General features: G+C 33.8%; 1 protein-coding gene across 2 annotated transcripts in view; it reads right to left on the bottom strand.

Annotated features, from left to right (window-relative positions):
• LOC143922520 (adenylate cyclase type 6) overlaps positions 1-21,754 on the bottom strand; it is a 335,909-nt gene that overhangs the window by 57,373 nt on the left and 256,782 nt on the right. For both annotated transcript variants that reach the window (XM_077445784.1, XM_077445785.1), the window contains one exon: positions 6,800-6,949. In XM_077445784.1, the coding sequence (XP_077301910.1) occupies positions 6,800-6,949 (150 nt within the window). The remainder of the gene's footprint in view (positions 1-6,799; positions 6,950-21,754) is intronic.

Here is a 21,754-nt window from a genome sequence, read left to right as displayed (position 1 = left end):
AATCGTATGTAAAGGAGGTTTGTAATAAAATAAAAAAGCAAAATCTCGACGTCGACACACACACACACACACACTAATAAAGTCTTTTATCGAAAATTAAGTATTCGAGCCTCGTTCGCTTGGGACGGGGTGGGAGGGAGGGGGGGGGGGGGTTCCGGGTGTCCGAATAAACTGTCCATCCCGAACGAGGACATCATTATATATTTAACAAAGGGAAACTTGTGGACAAAGGAAACCGGATGCGATTTAATCCCTTTCAGTTCGGCGCCGTCAGAGACGCCCGGCCAACGATTCCCGGATAAAAACTGACGTATCGCAGAGCCCGTGGGATTACTCCACGTTTAAGGATATTCAATTTTTCCAACTCCGACCGAACCCTCCCACTTTTCATCCCCGTGGCTTCTTTCTTTATATTGTATGTGCTTACATACATACATACACATGTACACCTAATCCCGTCTACGGCTAACCTTTTGGGGGATTACGCCGTCCAAATCTCGACACTAAAATGTTACTAAGAAGCGCTGATTCGTCGTGACGACATTTAAACGCTCTTCGTATGGGTGTGTGTGTATTGTCGAGATGCGAGCCCCATGTGGTTCCTTCATTATTTATTATTATTTTTTTCATATTTTATTTATTTTACATATATACCAGGAAGACCTTACAGGTAAACTTCAATGCGCCTTCCTGGCCAATTACAAATAATGCAGCATTTTTATTACAATTCGTTGAATTACGAAACACTGAAAAACTCGAAAATTAACGAGACATCTATGAATTGCACATAGATTTTATTGTACATTAATCATACTCAAATAGTGGTGACATAGAAGGTAGGAAGGATTTTTAGCCAATTTTAAACGGGAACCATTTCAACAATGAAATCAGAGAAAATTGGCAAACTCTGATAAGAAACGATCAATCGACTGGAGTCACAAATATCCAAGTCTGACCAGCAGCATTACAGATGTACTCAGAAAAAATATTTTAAATCAGCTCATAGTATCGAATCCAGCGCCTCTCGGCCTGGATGTGTGTACATATGTATATGTACATATATACATACACACATATGTAGATAGAGCGAAAACTTATTAAAATAAGATTTTTAATTAAGTAAATATTCACGGTGGTCGTTGATTTTGCCTTGGACAGAAAAATGTAGAGAGGAATAAGTGTATCCCGAGAAGATTTCCAAGGGGAATATGTATGTGTGTCTACTCGCAGAGTCAGATATTGTCATTGGACAATAAATCTCGGTGCAAGGAACGATGCGAAAGCACAATCATAAAACATTGTATTATCCTGTGCGGATGAAAATAATGAACGCTATCGCGTTTCCTCTGTGCAAATGAGCTGGGAATAAAAATCTAAATGCAAAAAAAGTATCTCATGCCTCACACAAACATAAAAATCGTATTATGATCCAAAATAATACTTTTTATCGTTAACCTGATACAGTCGATTTCAATTTATTTTATCACATTTTATATGTGTAGAGATACATAGTATAAGATGGTGCATATATGTATGGCGTAAAGGTTTAAATCTAATATATAATTTCGAAAGAGACTTTGTAGTATTGTTGGTTGGATAATGTTTGGGAAATTCGAAAACAAGTCAAAATTTCCATGACGACATGGGGACGGGGTGAAGGCCCATGGGGGCTCCGGGGGCATTCGCCGGAGGGGAACTTCTTAAACAAAACAGTATTATATATATTTTTTTTTCGATTCAAATAAATTTAGTAAAAAAGCAAATGAATATTTACTATTAGATTCGCCATGTTTAAGCTGTTTATATTACAAATACTGAGTGAAGCCGGGTAAAAAAACTTATTACAGAAAGTTTTCTACATATTTAAATTTACTGGACATATTTAAATTTAAATTTAAACTTTTCAAAATGAAAATTATTTTTTGGTAAATCAATAATATGTACTTTCAATATTGGGCAACGAGTTTTAGGGTCAACGTTGAAAAATCAAATATTATATATGATTAAAATAAAATGGTTAAACATATGAGCCGATATATTTATATATAACGTGGCGGAAGTCCAATACAGTCCAATACAGAAAGTCCAATACAGAAAATTCAATACAGGAAGTCCAATACGGAAAGTCCAATTCAGGAAGTCCAATACAGGAAGTCCAATACAGGAAGTCCAATACTAGGAACAGTCCAATTTGATTGAAATAGCAATAAGGTAAATTTTGAATCCCCTTAATTTATTTTATTTTATTTTTAAAACAATTCTTTGCCATAGTGTCTTTACAGTTGCTCAAAATGACAATGTGGCCAAAAAGTAAAATATGTAATAAAAAATTTACACTAAAAAGAAAAAAAAACAAATAAGTAAAAGAAAACACGATAAATAAAAGAAAGAACATGATAAACAAAAATTGGAACGGGAAAACAGGAATGAGTGGCATTGCAACGCAATAATTTCAAATGTGTTCGCGTCGCCACTTGCGTTGTTAGAGTAAAATAATCAAATAATTGAATAATTTCAAATGTGTTCGCCACCTGCGTTTTTCGACGAATTATCATTATTGTAATTTAATTTGATTATTAAGTATTAATTTGAAACCGAAACATTCACATATCGAAACACATTGAGAAACGGGAACGAGAATTGCATGCGTTATTGTGGTATTGCAACGCATGCCGGGTTCAGCTAGCATTATTATACAAATCAAATAAAGCATATAAATATGTACGTATGTAGTTATCATATTGTATTATATTTTGATAAATAAATGTGTAGTATGTATGTAGGTACATATTTGCAACTAAAAAATAACTTTTCAGCTCGAGGCGAATCTGCTATGTATGTATGTATTTGCACAAAAAAGAATTACAAATATCAATACACAAGTAAAAAATTCAATATTGTAATATATGAAAAGCGTTCCCAATTTATATTTGGTACATTAGGTACCTATGAATGTACATACATACATTCACTACATCACAATCAGAAGTTAATATGAGGCTAAAAGTTGAAAAATTCACCGGTGTATATTGATTTTTAAAAAAATTCATTGCATTGTATAATAGTTCAATGCATATATGTATAAAAGTTTTAACTTTTCAATGCATATCAGGTGAATAAAATTGAATGGAAAAATTAAATAAAAATGTCAATACATACATATATGGAGTGGAATTTCATATTTAATATTTCAGTAAGGATTTTCAGGAACAATTTACAGGAATTTCATATTTCAGTAAATCGAACGGTAGCACTGCGTTCGATTTACCATACAATTCATACATTTTCCACAAATAAAAAAAAAATTGTTATCAGAAAACGATACTGGTCAGAAGCAAAATACTCTATCTATCAGTATTTCGTATATAAATACGTACACAGGTAAAGATTAACTATCGAACGAGATTAGCATCGCGAAAACATCGACGATGAAAAACAACATTCAAGAAATAACAACAATCGGAACGAAGGCTCGAGTGCTTTTCAACGCGATCACAGATAGTGGTCATTGTCTCTAAAGTTCGTTTTGTTCGTTCCTGTTTCGGAAGGATGGGATCTAATCTATCTAACCTCGTATCTAATCTCCTTAAATTAACTCAATGCCAACTAAATGTATAGTATACACCCTTTCAGTTTACATATATGTATATTTTTAATGGCGTACTTGGTACAGCCCCGATAATGCCTAAGTACGTAATGTCTTAGAGATAATCTGGGAATTAATTATTGCGGAAAATGACCGCTTTTCCTGTATTTAATATTGGTACCAGACCGCATAAAGGTTAGGAGCCGCTGCTTACGAAACGTTATCCGGAGATCTTTTCATGCGCCGACTATTCCAACATTGACTAGCACTCGAAAGTTAATGAATAAGTTTTGAGTATACCCACTTAGTTATACGTACTACACGAGATCAATTAAAAAGAGCCTATTAAATGACTTTTTAAATAAATCAGTCGAGTATATTGTTGCGCAGGGGTGGGTGGAGGATCCAAATAAAAGGCCAAAGTCGCTTCGCAGCATTTATTGGGTGATTAAGGAGATCCACGCACTGCCAGTGCTCCGTCCAGAATGCCTTGGTATGGCCAAGTACCTGCTTGTAAAGGGCAGGTCGCTCAGTGCATCTTCCTCGACATGTTTGTTTACCTATTGTTATAGTCACGTACCAGATATGCCAGCCCACGGCATCGCGCCGTAAGTTCTGAGAACTCTAGCAGAAAGCGACCAAATGCCGTTACCAACCATTAAGTCGATTCGGGGTTCTTCATTGTCAGCCGACAGCACTTAAGCCTGGAGATAATCCTCGAAAACCAATTATAATGGCGGCTCCTTTTAGCACATGCTACAATATTATTAACTATTCTTATTAATAATATATTTTGCCAGTGATGATAGAGGGCGGTTGGTCGTTTAAGCACGATTGAAAAAATGGTTACTTCAGAAGCCGAAATAGGCAATTGCTTTATATGTTTCAGGGATTTTTATCGATTTATATATATTATTTTACCCATTTTTAATTTACACTACGGGAAGCTTACTGTAAAAAAAATTGCCCAAAAACGGGAACAGAAACGGGAAAAACGGGAAGAAGTGGCATTGCAACGCAATAACTTCAAATGTTTTTGAATTGCGACCTGCGTTGCTAGGGTAAAATAAAAGGCTAGGCCTGAATTTTTTCAACAAATGGGAACGGGAACGAGAACGAGAACGGGAATTGCATGCGTTGTTGTGGCATTGCAACGCATGCCGGGTTCAGCTAGTAAATAAATAAAAATGTATGTTTAAAGAGTACCAGAATTGTTTTAAGGATTAAATAGGGATATTTCGTCTACTAGAGAGTCCTTTTGAAGAAGATTAAATTGTAAAATCGTTTTATTAGCCGCTTCGCGTGGTTGAAGGTAAAATCAACCGATTTCGTTTCGCTTAACTTTCACTCTCGTCGCGTTCACGTTTCGACGGAAAAGGAAAATGAAAAGTGAAAATTTTGATTCGCATATGAAACGGTACGTGTATTGTAGTAGGCTGTAAACACAATAAGGCTAGAGTTCGTCAGTAAGGATTCGCTTCTGGGGCTTGTCTGATTACGGCTCGCTATCCTACAAATTGAAAGGGACCCGGTTTTCCTTGGCAGAAAGCAATCAACGTCCGAAAATGGGTCGCGACCCGAAACCCGAACATTCCTCGGGTCGTTTCCGATCCTTTTTCTCGCAGAAATACTCCATCATTATACTACGGAATAACTTTCACGGTCTCGACCTTCGCGAATCTAGACTTTCCACCTTTGGAAAAACTTCAAATCCAAAACGTACGAACGACGCTAACTAGTCTTATTACTGCTTCGCACAAATCCGTTCCTTTGAAATAATTTTGGATTTATATTTTTGACACAAATATTTTCACCGAAAGCGTATTGAGAGTCGAGATCGACCTGAAATAATTAATACTTTATATGGGTAGATTGGATCAGTGTTGAGCCAATTAAAAAGGAGGTATTTAAAAATATAATGATACTCATTGTTAAAAAAGTATTGTTTGATCCATTACCTAAGTCTTTAGAATATAATGACGAAGATCAGATTGTGTTGTAATAATAAAAGCCTAAGAAACTGATACCCGAGGATGTCCCGTGGGTATAGTCAAGTAAGGAAACGCCCAAGGGCATTACACTTTGAAGGGAGACAAAGTATATTGTACTAGGTATGAGTAATTAAACCCGTATCATTGACATAGATTTGCGCTTTAGTAATTTGTCTATTGCATTATTTAGATAAAAAACTAGTATTGCTGTGCTAAATATATGTAAATATTGGAATCAATGGTCGGATGTTTTTTTTATTTCGATTGTGATTTTTTATTGATTTAAAATACTTATAATTAATTTTCGAGCCAATTTCAAAAGTCAAAAATATAATTTTTTCTTACAAATTTCTTTCCGTAATATTATGAACGTATTTCACTCATTTTTCACTTTACTACGTTAAGAAAAATTGAATTTTTATATACATAAATATATTTTTTTAATAATATGTAATATATAAATGATTGATTCGAGCGGTAAATGATTTTAAATTTAGTTAAAAAATGCGGTTGTTGATGACCGTATGAATGATGGAAGAGCAAGATGAAGAATAGAGAGCGCATCATTCGATCTCGCTCTAGAACATTTCATATTGTAATTTTAAATCATTTATCGCTTCAGATGAAATAAAATAAAATATTGAGATTGAAAACTAACTATCGTAAACGTAGTAAAATATACCTATAGAATACGTCCAATAAATGCATGATAGATCGAGAAAAAACATATTTTTGACTTTTGAAATTCGCTAGATAATTCATTATACGTGCATATTTTAAAGCAATAAAAATTACAACCAATAGAAAAAATAGATGACTATTGATTACAAAACTCATTTTTGCCACAAAAATACTAGATTTTGAATCATAAACTGTAAAAGCCAAAAATCTGTAAAAATTGCGCATTTTTTTTAAACACAACTCATAAAAAAGAGCAAACCGACAAAATTAATTGTCATATTCGAATTAAGTGAGTGAAATTTAGTAAAGATTAAGTTTCCGCTTCGAGTATGCATTTTAAATAAATTTGAAAACATTTATTTTTCTGAATAAATTAACGATACAAAAATATAATTCAAAATATGTGTCTACACTAGTACATATAATTATGAAAAAATTGTTAATATTTTTAGAGGGGGCGGCATTTCGATTTTGGTAACTCATAAGTACTAAAAATGGATTTGGACTGTATGTATGGTAAATTTTATAAAATATTACTAACCTGCTGCTGGTTTTCCCTTTGCATGGCAAGTCTTGATTTGACATATGCCCTGGTCTCCAGAAAAGATTTCCTCTGCGCCACTTCTCTTGGATAGTGAATTAGGACACCGCACGCGTTTATACATACGAATATCAATACGTTGCACAGAACCTGAAAAAAAAAAGATTAATTTAAAATGGTGGCTTTGGTGATGCTCCGAAATTTTCATCAGTTTAGTGGCAGATCGTCCTAATATGTATGTATGTATGTACATTTCTGAACAAAGCGTTTGACACGAACTAAAGTGATGAAGTTTGAACCCAAATGCAGTGGCTTCGGTCAGCACATGCATAAAGTTTGCATCGAAATGAAGACATTTTCATTCATTTCCAATTCGGGAACTTTTATAGTGCTAATAGTCCACAAACTCAATTTAAATTATTTATTAACCCTTTGAATGATAAACAACGAATACATTTTGTTGTTTATGAATATTGCAAGGTTTGCTAAAAACGATCGTCGTTGATGTCATTAATGGTCGTATTTGTATACTGTTTTGTGAGCCAGTACGCAAGTGGTATGAAACATTCTATGTATATACATATGTATAGTATATACACATATTTATATTAATTTATTTTTATTACATATCGGAGACGGATCCTGCCAATATAATGCACTGCAAAACGCACGAACATCTCCATCCTCAAAGAGCTTAGTCTCAAAGAGACTCTCCAATATGTAGAAAAAGAGTTCTTTTATACGTTGGCCATAAGGCCAGGAATAAAGGAAAATGAGTCTGGAGAGGCTGGTAGTCACCGGAACACGAGAGGGAAGGCGAGCGAGAGAGCGGTCTCCCAAGAGATGGTCTGATCAAATTAAGGAACTGGTGGGATCGCCCCTCAATGCTGATTTTAAGTTGGCACAGAATCGGAAGGAGTGGACGGGGATCGTTAATCGCATCCAAGATGACATTGATAACCACGAAGCTCAGCATTGGGCTGGCGAGAGAATTATAAGTTCTAATTCTATAATACTATTTTGTTTTTATAATAATATAGAATAATCGCAAAAAAAAATGGAAAAACTTTTTCCATTATAGACATAGAGGTCACGAGTCGTCGTGCAATTAAATTCACATAAAATGCTCACCAAATGGTTACAGCAACACCCATTGAAAATAAATCACAAAATCATAAACCGTCACCTTCTAGTGCATCTCGCTCTCCCATTAACAACCAGGAAAGAAAAAGAGAGAGAGAGAGACCCATTTTAAATCGTAAAAATCCTTTTGTTGAGACGCTATTTTAAATATTAATACTAACTGTAAATATATGTACATACATACATATGTACATATACACATTTTATTTTAAGTGAAACTTGAAATGTACTCTCCTGACTCGTTGGAACTTTAAAACGGTTTTTATTTTTGTTTTTAGATTCAATACTAGAGAAAATTTTCTCTAGCATTTGCTACCGTATTGCCAATTACAAACTTTTCATTTTTCTTCTTCGAGAGCGGATTAATTGACTTTTACTTGAGAGATGTACAAATAATACATATCAACGTGAACAAATAAATGTCTGTAACATGGAGCAAAAGCTATGCAATTCACGGAAAGAAAATTACAATATCACGAAAAAGTTAATTGTTGATAGCATGTTTATTTCAATATGTCCAGAATATCAGAGAAGCAGAAGAAATGTATCACAGGCCACTAGTATTTTTAAATATTGTTAAACGCAAAACATTATATTTAATGTGTTGCGAAATATTTGTCAAAAAGAAGAAAAGTGGACTGTCAACATAAACGTAACATAAAGAAGAAAAATTTTTGACGTGTTTATATCTTTTTAAACACGAACTTTGAATTGTTTCAACGCAGCAAAACGATATAATGCAATAAATTATTAAGTATCGCGAAGATTTGAAACGCTATTACCTCGCTGCCAAATCAAACTCAATAAACCCTATAATACGAAATATGACTCAATTTATAAATTTTAATGAACTGAGCTCGAGATCATCTAATCTGAGAAGTCATTTGTACTGTTAATATAACCTAGTGGTTAACATATAGTGCTTTCGAACAAAGTGGTCACGGGTTCGGGTCCCACTGGCTGCTGCTGACCAGACCTTGGTTTGCTACTTCAAGTCGACTGAAGTGTTTTTTTCGGTATAAAAATCTTAATTATCTGAAGCCGGTGAATGCCGGTCAACTGTCTTTTTATTTGTAAAAAAACCTAAAACCAGATTTTTCTTTCGGGCGGTTTTTTGGAACCCCTAGTATGTAGCTGTCACTTGGTGCAGAGACAGTCCATACGCATCATTGTAAGACTAATGGAAATCGCGATCTTTAGGAATGTTGGTAAGGACAAGAAAATATTTAGGATCAAGACACTTTGCTGACAAGCAAACCTACATATTGTGACATTAGCAGAGTGAAATTATGCCTAATTTCTCCAAAATTACACTTTCTTCAGACCATTACCTTCATAAACATTTGTGAGAGATGATGATTTTTAGTAGCCTCTTCTTACTACGCTTTCAATTTTTATGCCTGATTTCGTCTGACGAAATTTGGGTTCATATCCGATTATTTTCAAACTTTACCATTTTGCTCGGTTCGGTCATCAATATATGTATGTGGAAATCAAGTCCACCATTACGATAAAATAATCGTAATAGACACGTTTGAAAAGCATTTAAAAATCAAAAATACATCTTATCTCACCGTTGTGTATAGTTTCTTAAGAGTGAAACTGATACATATGTATGTATATCTAACTGAAATCTGAAGTCTAACCTAGAAAATGTTGTGGTCATTCATAGTATTGATTAACTTTTCTAAACTTTAACCAAACTTCAAAGATTTGTTTTGACCTTTATATTATTTTCAATTTATTTTAACCAAGAATTTTCTGTAATGCATAGATAGTGTAGCAAAAAGTAAAAACAAATCTCAAACACTTACTATGGCATATTCTGATATGCTTAGCGGAAGTTATTGAAGTTACGTGACTTATTTTCTGTACGAATGCGATCTGCCAATAGTACATAAGTTTACACTTAAAATTAATTATGAATATGCAAAGTTAATTGATCAATCATCTCTGAGAGCGTTTTGAAAGCTCTCAGTGCACACAATGAATTTAAACCGAACAAGGGTATTTTACTTCTATTGTGTAGACGTCGTTACCACTCGTTTCTTTGCCGCACCTACACAGTGTATACATACATATATTACGAACGTCAACAATAATGAAAAATAATTCGATCGAATTGATGTAATAACCTCAACGGCACAAGTCTTACACAATCGTCTAAATTTACATACTCTCCATGACATGTCGTTTATTTAGAGACCTTTTAACTGAATAAACAAACATCTGACGAAAAAAAAATTCGGTCAACCGAAAAACCCGCACGGCCTACAACATACATACATATGTACATGCATAACGTCGGAAATATTATGAACACATTGTGCGCAAACATTTCGCTTGTTTATTAGTTTCATCAAAACATCGGATAGTTTCGCATTTTATATTCCAAAGAAGGAGCGATCCTTTCGCGGAGAATTTATGTGCCCTTAAAAAGAAATAGAGATACATCGCCCCGAAACGAAAAGCATCACAATAGCGACCCGTGTTCGACCCTTATACCCACATTACGCTATATCATATACAATATAATATTTAAAGAGGCAAAAATAAATGTATTGTTGAGAAAATTTGCGAATCCACACGATTGCGATAGTAAATATTGAAGGGTTAAAATGTGTCATTCCAACATGTGTACATATTTACCACGTTTATATTTAAATACTAGTGTTGTGCCCGTTGATATTTAAACGGGTGGTTTCCGAAAATGAAATGATACAGGAATTAAAATAGAGTTATGTGACACAGCAATTGTAATATGACACCAGTTCTGTAAATTTATAGTCATGTCTATCACTTAGAAATATTATTATCAAAATATGATAAGCGCGATGAAATATCATCGCATGAGTTATAGCATATTAAGTTATTCAATAAAAAAATTAAAAGAGATATATCGGTCATGTGTTCGATTGATATCGCGTTCGTATTTTTTTCTTCAAATATCTTTAAAATATAATTAAAACCTCGCTAAATCAAATTACCGTTATGTATTTTTATTTTTATATGGCATGATGTAAGCAATTTCTATTATTTATTTATTTATTTATTTATTTAAAGTTTGGACCGTTGTAGCATTACAGGAATTCCTAATGCGCCACAATGGTCAAAAATATAACAGAAAAGACAAGAAACAAAATAATAAATTAGACATAACAAAAACAAAACATATATATACACAAACAACTAAAAATAATAATAATTATTATTATATATCGTTTATCGTCTTGAATTCATTCTATGTTTACAAGGTTTTTGTATTTCGTAATATTCTTTCTCGATTATGATTTTCAAGTTATGAATTCTATAAGTCCTCACCAGATAGAGTTTCAAAATTTGTCATCCGGACTGACCGAAACCAATCACGACAAGCAAATAATACACCACCACCACGTCGATCTACTCTATCGCGACGATGCAGCCTCCAGGAAGAATCAAAAAGTTCAGCATCAAAAAATGATGAAGTCAACCATGTTTCCGTTAGTGCTACCATATCATCACAAATATGTAGTAGAAACGGCTAAATTAAACGCAGCCAGCTTTGTCCTGAGACCTCGTGCATTTTGGTAATAAATTACCAATTTTCGGTCTCCCAGTTTGGCGCGTGACTTTCTTTGAGACAAGAAATGGCAGTTTTGATTGAGCCAACGGAGGTTGAGCCAATGGAGACGAAACGGAAGAGGAAGCAGAAGAAGAAGCCAACACAGTCACAACAGAATCACGACTATCAGGACCATTTGAGCAGGCAGATATAGGAGAAGAGGCAAACATCGACGTCACTGCGACCGTTTCCATAGAAGATTCACTAATACTTGCAGACGTAGTTTTAATATCAGGCTTCAAACATCTAGCAGCTCCCGTACAAACATCAGCAAATGAAACACTTGGGCGCAGCTCTAATGATGAAACAACGTCAGTGGCAGACATAGAAGTAGTATTAGTATTCGATTTTTTATTCTTGATGCTCATTCCCCAATCTTTAAATCTACCAAAATGAACACCAGCAGGTCAAGAACCAGCAGAAAATAACAGGCCAGCGACAGAAGCAGGAACGGATACCTTAAAGGATGTATAAGATCCTCGTGCATTAAGAGGGGAAACCACAATGCCATCCTTTAATCCACAGATGGCACTAACGTGAGTCAAAACCTCGTCACACGAAGTGTCCAATGAGAGCTTCCATATATGTATATTGACATTCCTTTTGACGGAAACAATAATTCCAGAAGCTGCTGTTCCCACCTCAAATTTACGTCTAAGTGGAGGTTGTTCAGCCGAAGGTCGGTCAGGTAATGCGGGTTGTCCAGGTTTTTCATGATTAATTCGCAGACCAGATTTACGTCTGTTTCTTTTCTTTTTGCCCATCTTCACGGCTGCATCAGCAACGAGAGAAACAGAAGGAGAAGGCACAACACTTCTTATAAGTACAGGAGAATTCAAGCCTCGTATTAACTGCTCTAAGGATGAAAATCTTTTCTCAATACGATCAATTGCATTGACACATAGTTCACGCCACATGTTACAACAATCGCCCATTGTAAAAATTCAAATAAAAAAAATAACAAATGACAATTTTTTCTTATTCTTTCTTCTTTTGTTATTTTTTACCGTACTAAGTATATAATAATTTATCGATATATATTTTCAGAAATCAGTTTAACCACTGTATTTATTAAATCACAATTGCAAAATTTTTTCTCAAAAATGAAAGCAACACCAATAGCACTACACACAATGCAAAAACACGACACTATTAATCGATAATATATTCGAAAAAAGCATCCGAATATCGAACAATCAAAACAACGAACCAGCTAGTTAGTATGCTACCTAGCAACTACCTATTATATGTATGTAGGTCTGTTACGGAGACTTGGTGCGAACTAGTGCTTCCAATCCCGGAAGGTTACTTCAGCACCGGGATTGCGGTCCTGGGATTTTCCGATCCCGGGATCCCGGTGCTAGCACCGGGATTTCAAATGTATTAGAAAAAAAAGTTCAAGTGCATGTTTTCATATTTCAAAAACGTTCAATTGCATTTTGCAAACTCTCCCGATGTTTCACGCAAAAAATACTCCCATATTGGCGTACTAATTTTGAGAGTTTGGCTACATTCTTTAAATTTTCGGTTCGCATCCATAAATTAAAAATAAAAGATTTATCACATCCGAAAATGTAATTAAATAAAGTAAAATTTTATTACTTTACTATTTACTATTTTTTACAAATAGTTTGTACCGTCTAGTAATTATTCATCGAAACAAACCACCTAATATAAATAAAACTCCAATTACATTTACTTAATGTAAAAAATTGGGATGTGACCAACCTACGATTTTATCTATGTATTTGAGGAATATAAGAAGGATAAAAAACAAAATTCGAAAATCGAACATATGTACATACATATGTTCGGTTTTGTACAACATTATATAATGAACAATGCTCATGCCGCCATTGTTCATTATGTAATGTTATTTCATGTTTTTTTCCATATTATTTTTGTAAAAATAATATTTTTAAGAATTTTTTTCTAGCACCGTAATCCCGGTATTCAGAATAGTTTCAGCACCGGGATTCACGGTACCAGAAAACACCGGGATCCCGGGATTGGAAGCCTTAGTGCGAACAAATGCGCTTGTGTAGTATATGTGAACCTTTTCACATATACTATTCACGTAAAGACGCTAAACATAAAAAGACGCTCTGTCTCTTTCTCGCGCACGCGAGTGAGTATGAGAACGCGCCAACTCTCGGTAACAGAACTGTAATATAGTGATAGACCCGATGAAATGTTCTGAGTGTATTAAAAGTAAAAACTACCTACCTACCTACATATAAAAAATATAAAACACCAACCGAAAACTTAATTAATTTTCAATAGATGGCGCTAAGTGCTCGTGAGACTATTTTCCCAGAGGAAAAATTGTATTGCACTGTAAAAAAGTGTGTATTAAACCGTGAAATACATATGTACATACATAAATATGTATGTATACATACTATGTATATTGATTGTTTTTCTTTTGTAATTAAATATTCACGAGGTCCACAAAATTTGCGTGTTTTGGCGTGTAAATATTCCCTCAAAGTGATTTAATGAAGGTCGATGCGAAAAGGCATCCGAGAAAGACTCGAACCCTTCTACATCAGAGATCGATCTATTAACCCTTTTGCGATTCAAAACTTTACCTATGAATATATGTGTGTGTGTGTGTGTGTCCATATATCTATGCACATATAGCGTGCATAAAAGCTTTTACATACGGCGAAAAAATAGAATATCGATCGCAAAACTTAAGCTAAACATTTCGTTCGAAAATACACGTTTATAAAGTCATACGTATAGATAAATGTATATGTACCTGTTATACAGGCTGAAATAATTTTTGCATTCATAATTTTCAAATTTGATTTTAATTTAGACAATTCATATTTGAATTGAATATGTTGGGTTAAAATGGATTGATTTTTAATAAGATCGATTTGGATGCAAAAAACTACGATTTAAAGTGTCAATGTAATACGGTAAATTAACCTTTTAAGGATGGAGCTTCGAGGTCGAACGAGTGCCCCGGACAGGGGTCGCGTAAGACCCCAGCATTTTGTAATCAAAATACAGCTTTTCTCAATACAAATGGGTTCAACACATATCTTATTAATCATTTTATACATCAACATAAAAAAAGTTTAAGTTGTATAGCATATTTTTGACTATTTTTGTATTAAAAAATGACGACAAGCATCGACATGTGTTCGCGCATATGTAGGTAAGGCTCACGGGCGACTGAAGTCACGCGCCCAAAGCGACGAAAGCAATAGCTTACGAAAATATAGCTGTCTCTTTCTCTCGCATCGCTTCATCGATCAACAAGAATCTGCAAGCGAACAGTCAAAAACATGACTTATCGCTACCGCCTTTAAATCATACATACATATGTACTTTGGAACGTAGAAATGTATAAATGTATTTTTTTACGGTGTACCCCTTTTCTAAATCATATAAAATCTAATAAAATAAATTTCTTATAGTTCATTCTAGGAATACAACAAATTATTACGGAAAATGTAAAAATTGGGGCACTTGCATACCCTACTTCGGTGAGGCAGGGTTAAGAAAATGTTTGAAAATAATACAGTGACAGAATATGCTGCTCATTCAAAATGAGGTTAAAATAGAGTTGTTTTCCGGTATGAATTGCATATAACTTTCCTCAACAAACTTTTTGAATCAGACAATGGAAGTAAGTTAACAGGCAGTGTATTTGTTTTATTCAACACGGTAGCTTATCATGAGTTTTATATTATTTTAATTATGTATGTTTTATTTGAAAATGCATAGTTTCTGAATTATAAATTCATAGAATCCGATTTCATTTAAAGTTATTTGTATAGAACTGAACACAAATTAAATTAGCTGTCGAGATCAGAATGCGTTTTACAATTTAATAATACATGTGAAATAGAGCAAAAATTGTCAAACTTCGGTTCAAAAGCTGTATTTGAAGCTCATTGTACATACATACCAATAATATGTACATACATACGTGCGCGGCCTTTGATATTGAATATAATGAAAATAATAGCTGGAATATTTTCGTTTATTAAATAATACAAAGAATTTATTTACAAACAGATTTTATCGTTAAATATACATATATCGTTTTTTTAAAAAGGACGTTGTACATATGCTTAGAAAAGATCCAACGAAGAATTACAAAAACGAACTTCCATCACTTTCATATGATATGAGATTGAAATGAATGAATGTTTCCAATTTGGAGACGAGAAGAATGAGAGGTGACTTATGTAATTGAAGTCTATGAAATTATGAATTATCATTGCAATTATCCTATGATACACTTCCTTACGTTCAACGATAACACTTATCTGAAAGGTTATACTCTAAGACCTTTACTTTTTAAAATAATTAGACAATCCTTCTTTTCAAAAAAAATTGGAATAGTCTATTCAATGAATTAGCAACTTCTTGAAGCCTTTTTTACAAACCTCCTTTACGTTTCACATTATTTTAAATAAACTTAATGAATGGGTGTTTGTTTTTCCTTTTTTTAAATTTGTTTTTTTTTGTATTTTTCTTTTCGGCTTTCTTTGTTTTGTTTTTATCTTATTTGATATTTGTATTTTTGTATAGCTTTATGTATTAACAAATCCAAACCAACACAAATAAACTTCCGCTCTCTCTCTAAATCTCTTAAATAAATAACTAAATACGTTATTTTATTTTATTTTTCCTATGACTTCATTATGGATATTATTTCTGGGCGATATCTATGGTACGTGGGAAAATGAAAGAGGATCTAAAAGGTTTCATGCGTAGACAATAGATACCCTGGATTAGGCTAACGGGACTCAGTACGTGCTCGAACAAAGGATACGCTGGAGTTCTCACAGACCTGGGTGAGTTCTGCGTAAACAATAGATAAAACAGAGCCGACCCTTAAGTTCCTATATAATAGAAACATTAACTGTGATGTGTAACATGTACATATATGAAGATCAGGTATTTTGGAGTGAGTGGCGGTTTTGTTTGAACTTCCTGAATCGTTGAATAAATGCTGTGAAACGACTTTGACCTTCCATTTGGATCCCGAACTCACCCCTACGCAACAGTTTTAAACATGTACATATACACATTTATAGATTATATTAATTCGAAATCATATCCAAATAGCGGTTACATGGTGGCTAGGATGCTTTTTGTCAATTTCAATGAGGAACCGTTTCAAAAATGAAATCAGATAAATTGGCGAACTCTAATAGGAAACGATCGACTCCAAGTCACAAATATCCAAGTCTGACCAGCAACACTACAGACATACTCGGAATAAATTCTATTCAACCGAGGTCAACCCACGGGATCGAACCCGGCAACCTCTCGGTGGTTAGCGTTAACGCCACCACCAAGCTATGCTGCTGGTTTTCTGAATATATGTATTGTAAGTTATACATATACGTAACCATCCTCATGTTATGGATATATTTAATATACAATATACATACATACATCTCATCCTGAACTATTAAAATGGAAATTCTTAAACAAAATACAAAGATACAAACAGTGTCTCAAATCTGCATACTAAGTCATTATTATAGTCGATCTGCTGTAGGAAGTCACTTAGAAAAAACGTACATGCTGTCCCTTACATTGCCTCTCAACCAATATAATTTCATACAGACAATAGAAAATTTTTCGTGCGAAACGCCATTGGAAATTGGAATATCTATCGGCGGCCAAATCTCGCAAAATGTCAAAGTTTCAAAGCGATCCGAAGAGTGTGTTAAGGACGAAGTGAAGCTTATATAAACCTTGTAAAAAAAATAAAACAACAATACACATTTTTCTAACTGGTACCAAGTTTTAGTTTGATATAATTGACGGTATTCGAATTATTTCCAGAATATACAGACAGACACACACACATGTTTTAAAAACCAAGAAAACGCGACCAATCATCGATTCTGATTACAAATCAGTCAAAATCTTCGCAAAACTTCACGTATTGTTAAGAAAAAGTAAAAAAACATAACCAGCTTATTTTTAAGAATGATTTTAATTAGAAACCAAACATGTATATAACTATGCAAGAATCAAAACTTCCGCCGAGCCAAAAGCACTGACGCTACTGTACACACTAATAAGAGTGAAAGTAAGTATAGCGCAAGTCAAACACGATCGTATCATAAATTACATAGCTGACTTGGCGCCCTAATTTATGGCCATTTATTTAATTACGACGAAACGTTAAATAGGTTTAAGCGTTTTTCGAACGTCTCTCTAATATAACCGATACCACTAACTATAATATGTACGTCTACCTACATACATACATACAATATGCCTATACGCAGGTTTGTATGCGAAAGGGAGTGTTTCTCAACGTTTTCCGTATCGTACTGTATTATGTGCAGAGGCGGCTCGTGGAAAATGTTTTTGCGGATACTGCATATTTTATTTTTACATATACATATATACCATATCCAGTATTATGGTATGTTTAGAACCGAGAGGTTACCGGGTTCGATCCCGTGCTAATCTTTAATGCTTTTATGGATGCATAATGTTTTGCGAAATATTTCTCGAAATGAAATAAAGTGGACTCATGTTACTTTTAAATATAACACACATATATCGATGATTTTTAAAATATAGACAACCGCAAATTTGTTCCAAACCAATTGGAAACCCAACTTAATTATTCACTATTATTTGAATATAACTTCAAATCTATATATATATATATATATATATATATATATATATATATATATATATATATATATATATATATATATATATATATATATATATATATATATATATATATATATATATATATATATATATATATATATATATATATATATATATATATATATATATATATATATATATATATATATATATATATATAAATCAATGTTTGTCCGCCACGTATGCGTTCCTATACCATTCAACTGGTTGCGATGAAACTTACAAGAGTTATTGTGTGCATGTCCGCGATGGTTTCTATAAATAAAATCCCCCAAAAACGGGGATGGAAACGGGAAAAATGAGAATGAGAGAATGAGAATTGCAGCCAGCAGCAAAGCTCGGTCGTTAAGCTTCTGCTTAGCACCGAGAGGCGCCGGGTTCGATCCCATGAGCTGACCTCGATTGGAAAATAATTTATTCCGAGTATGTCTGTAGTGTTGCTGGTCGGATATTTGTGACTCGGAGTCGATCGTTTCCTATCAGAGTTTGCCAATTTTCTCTGATTTCATTGTTAAAACGGTTTCCATTTAAAAATACTTCCTACCTACTATGTCACCACTATTTGAAGAATAATTAATGTACAATAAAATTTATGTACAATTCATAGATGTCTCGTTAATTTGCGGGTTTTTTAGTGTCTCGTAATTCAACGACTTGTAATAAAAGTGCTGCATTGTAATTGTAAATTGTAATTACCCAGGAAGGCGCATTGGGGTTTACCTGTATGGTCTTTCTGGTATATATGTATATAAAAAAATAATTTCAAATCAGTTCACAACCTACGTTGTTAGGGTAAAATAAACAAACAATTGAATTATTGAAAAAGTGTTCGCAGCCTTCTATTCATCGATTTATTATCTACCGAATGGGAACGGGAACGGGAACGAGAACTGGAACGGGAACGGGAACTGGAATGGGTTCAGCTAGTTTATAATAAAAATGTTATATACATTTAAATACAATGCCTATATATATATATATATAAAACATATATAAAATTTGTCCCCATTGACTCGCCGGGTTCACTTTAATGCGCGCCACAGCTTGAGAACGGCGTTCGAAGACGTAACGATACGTCTAGCTTAATTTTTAGTTGCGTCTTGCGCTTTTGCAGAGCTTTCAGCGTGATAGTATAGTGTTTTCCCACGTGAAACTGTTACATATTAATAACGCTTTCAGCGATTTCCATAATACCGATTTCGCACGAGAACGATTCACGTTTATGCATGAAAAAATCCTCCATAAGGGGGTGCCACGGATCGTGCGTGAATACATTAAATATTTTCTTTTTCGTTGTTTGCATTTAAGCCAGCCCCCTCGCCACCCCCCTGCCCCCCATTTTCTCAATTTTCCATTTCATATTCTTAAGTATAATCTGAAGCAAAATATACATCCATATTCTAGGTTGGAAAGAGAAACCTCGAGGGAAAATTGGATTCGATGCCAATACCGTAAAAATACTTTTCACCTGTATATAATGCGCAATGTTGACCTATGTCTGTCACCGCTCTTGTGTGTGGGAAATTCCAGATTTTCCTTTTTTATGCGAATGAGTGAGAAATAAATAGCATTCGATAATAATGTCACCATTTCACTTCTACCCATACAATTTCGTTATTCAGACGTTTATTGACGGACAGCTTTTCTCGAAATGAAGTCCGCGCGTGGGTTTTCATGGTGTCCTTTTTATATTTTATTTACGAGACGCGATATAAAGATTGTGAGTAAAAATTTGAATAAGCCGGCATCAAAGAAGTATTTTGGGCTAGTTACATATTTCGTCTATTCTGCATATATGCATATACATACATACATACATATGTATATTAGACCGGAGCTAAAAATTCGAATTTTGGAAGGACCTAGTGGAAAATTTGCGTCGAATCAAGAAAACGCTAAATAAAAAATTGCATCGATTTTTTTTATAATGTCCCGTGCCTCCAACCGACAGATTCATCTCGACAAAAATTTTGAAAAAGTGGATTTCTTTACATATCCTTTTTTATGAGTAGTTTCGATATTTAAAAAAATAAAAGCTCAATAGTAATCTATTGCAGGTTAATTGGGTCGATTGTAATTAGTATTCACTGATTAGCAAGGATTTAAAGTCACCGCTTTGCCAGAAATTCCACACAAACGGCCGTTTGTATGTATGGTTGAATTGTTTCTTTCAGATAATTTTCATTTTTTGTAATACTTCCGTCTGTTTATATTTAAGTTGAACAAAAAAAATTCGGGAAAAATATAAAAAATAATAGAATTTTATGAAATATCATATCATCATCGTCATCATCTACAGCCGCTCATCATACACTGCTGGATGGCTGATGCCCTCTCCAACATGCTACCACTCGTCTCTATTCTGCGCAACTCTCATCCATCTCACTCCACACATTTTCTTTATTTCGTCTATCCATCTTATGGTCTTCCTTTTACCCTTTTGCATTCTCTCGGGTACCATCCTAGTACTTATTTTGTCCACCTATCGTCCATTCTTCTAGCCACGTGGCCCGCCCATTGGCATTTCAATCTCTTCACTCTATTTACTACCCTTGTCATACTTTTCACTTACGTAGTATGACATGGGTGAGAAATATCATATAATCAGGCCAAAATGTTATATTTTTTGCTCCTGCCTAATATATGTACATACATACATACATACATACTGCTGCTTCAAAAATCAAATTTCCATATAATCATACATATGTATATAAACATTGATTTGAGCAATTTTTAATAGCTTCAATATATCGAACATATGAGCTGTTATAATTGAACATATTATAATTGAACATATACATACATACATATATACATCATACCAAAAATAAAAAATTTGAGCAATGTTATAGCTACTATGTATATATGTATATGTACATATATCCATAAAATTATTTTTTATTTCTAAAATTGGTAATCGCTATATACATATTTTCTGAAACTTTGATGTATAAATTAAGATATTAAAACAAAACCTTAAGTCCTTTCAGTTTCATCTGCATAATAAAACTACACTCATATTTTTAATGATGAAAAACTTTTACTTTACAGTCTTTAAACTTTTTACTATACACTACATACATACAATATGGATAGCCTGTGATGCGACGTTCGGTGTTCAAATATTTCAATGTTTTGAAATATATGTCATTATACCATGAAACGTTAACCTAAGGGCGCAGATACACTGAATCGTATGACAGGGTCTAGGTAGACTCTAGCTGTGATGGACGTATCCTCATGTCATTGTTAATTCGTACGATTTTATTATTTCTCCTAAATTTCTTCAAATATGGAATTACAATGTCAAACAAAAAGAGTATTGCCATACCATAGATCAAGCGTGCTAGCGTGCACTGCGTGTCTGCGCCTCAATCGTCACTTTCGCTAACGCGAATATATTCGAAAAGATTATATAATGTATGTATGTATGAAGATTAATTACAAACGAGGTATTTGTATATGTAGCAAGCAAATGTATTTCTTGCAACAATCAGCAAATTCAAACTAGCCGAACTTGCGAAAGA

The sequence above is a fragment of the Arctopsyche grandis genome, chromosome 2 (assembly GCF_051622035.1).
Source record: "Arctopsyche grandis isolate Sample6627 chromosome 2, ASM5162203v2, whole genome shotgun sequence".
Classification (NCBI taxonomy): Eukaryota; Metazoa; Arthropoda; class Insecta; order Trichoptera; family Hydropsychidae; genus Arctopsyche; species Arctopsyche grandis.
The sequence above is the reverse complement of the archived record's forward strand: the minus strand, read 5'-3'. Positions and strand labels throughout refer to the sequence as shown.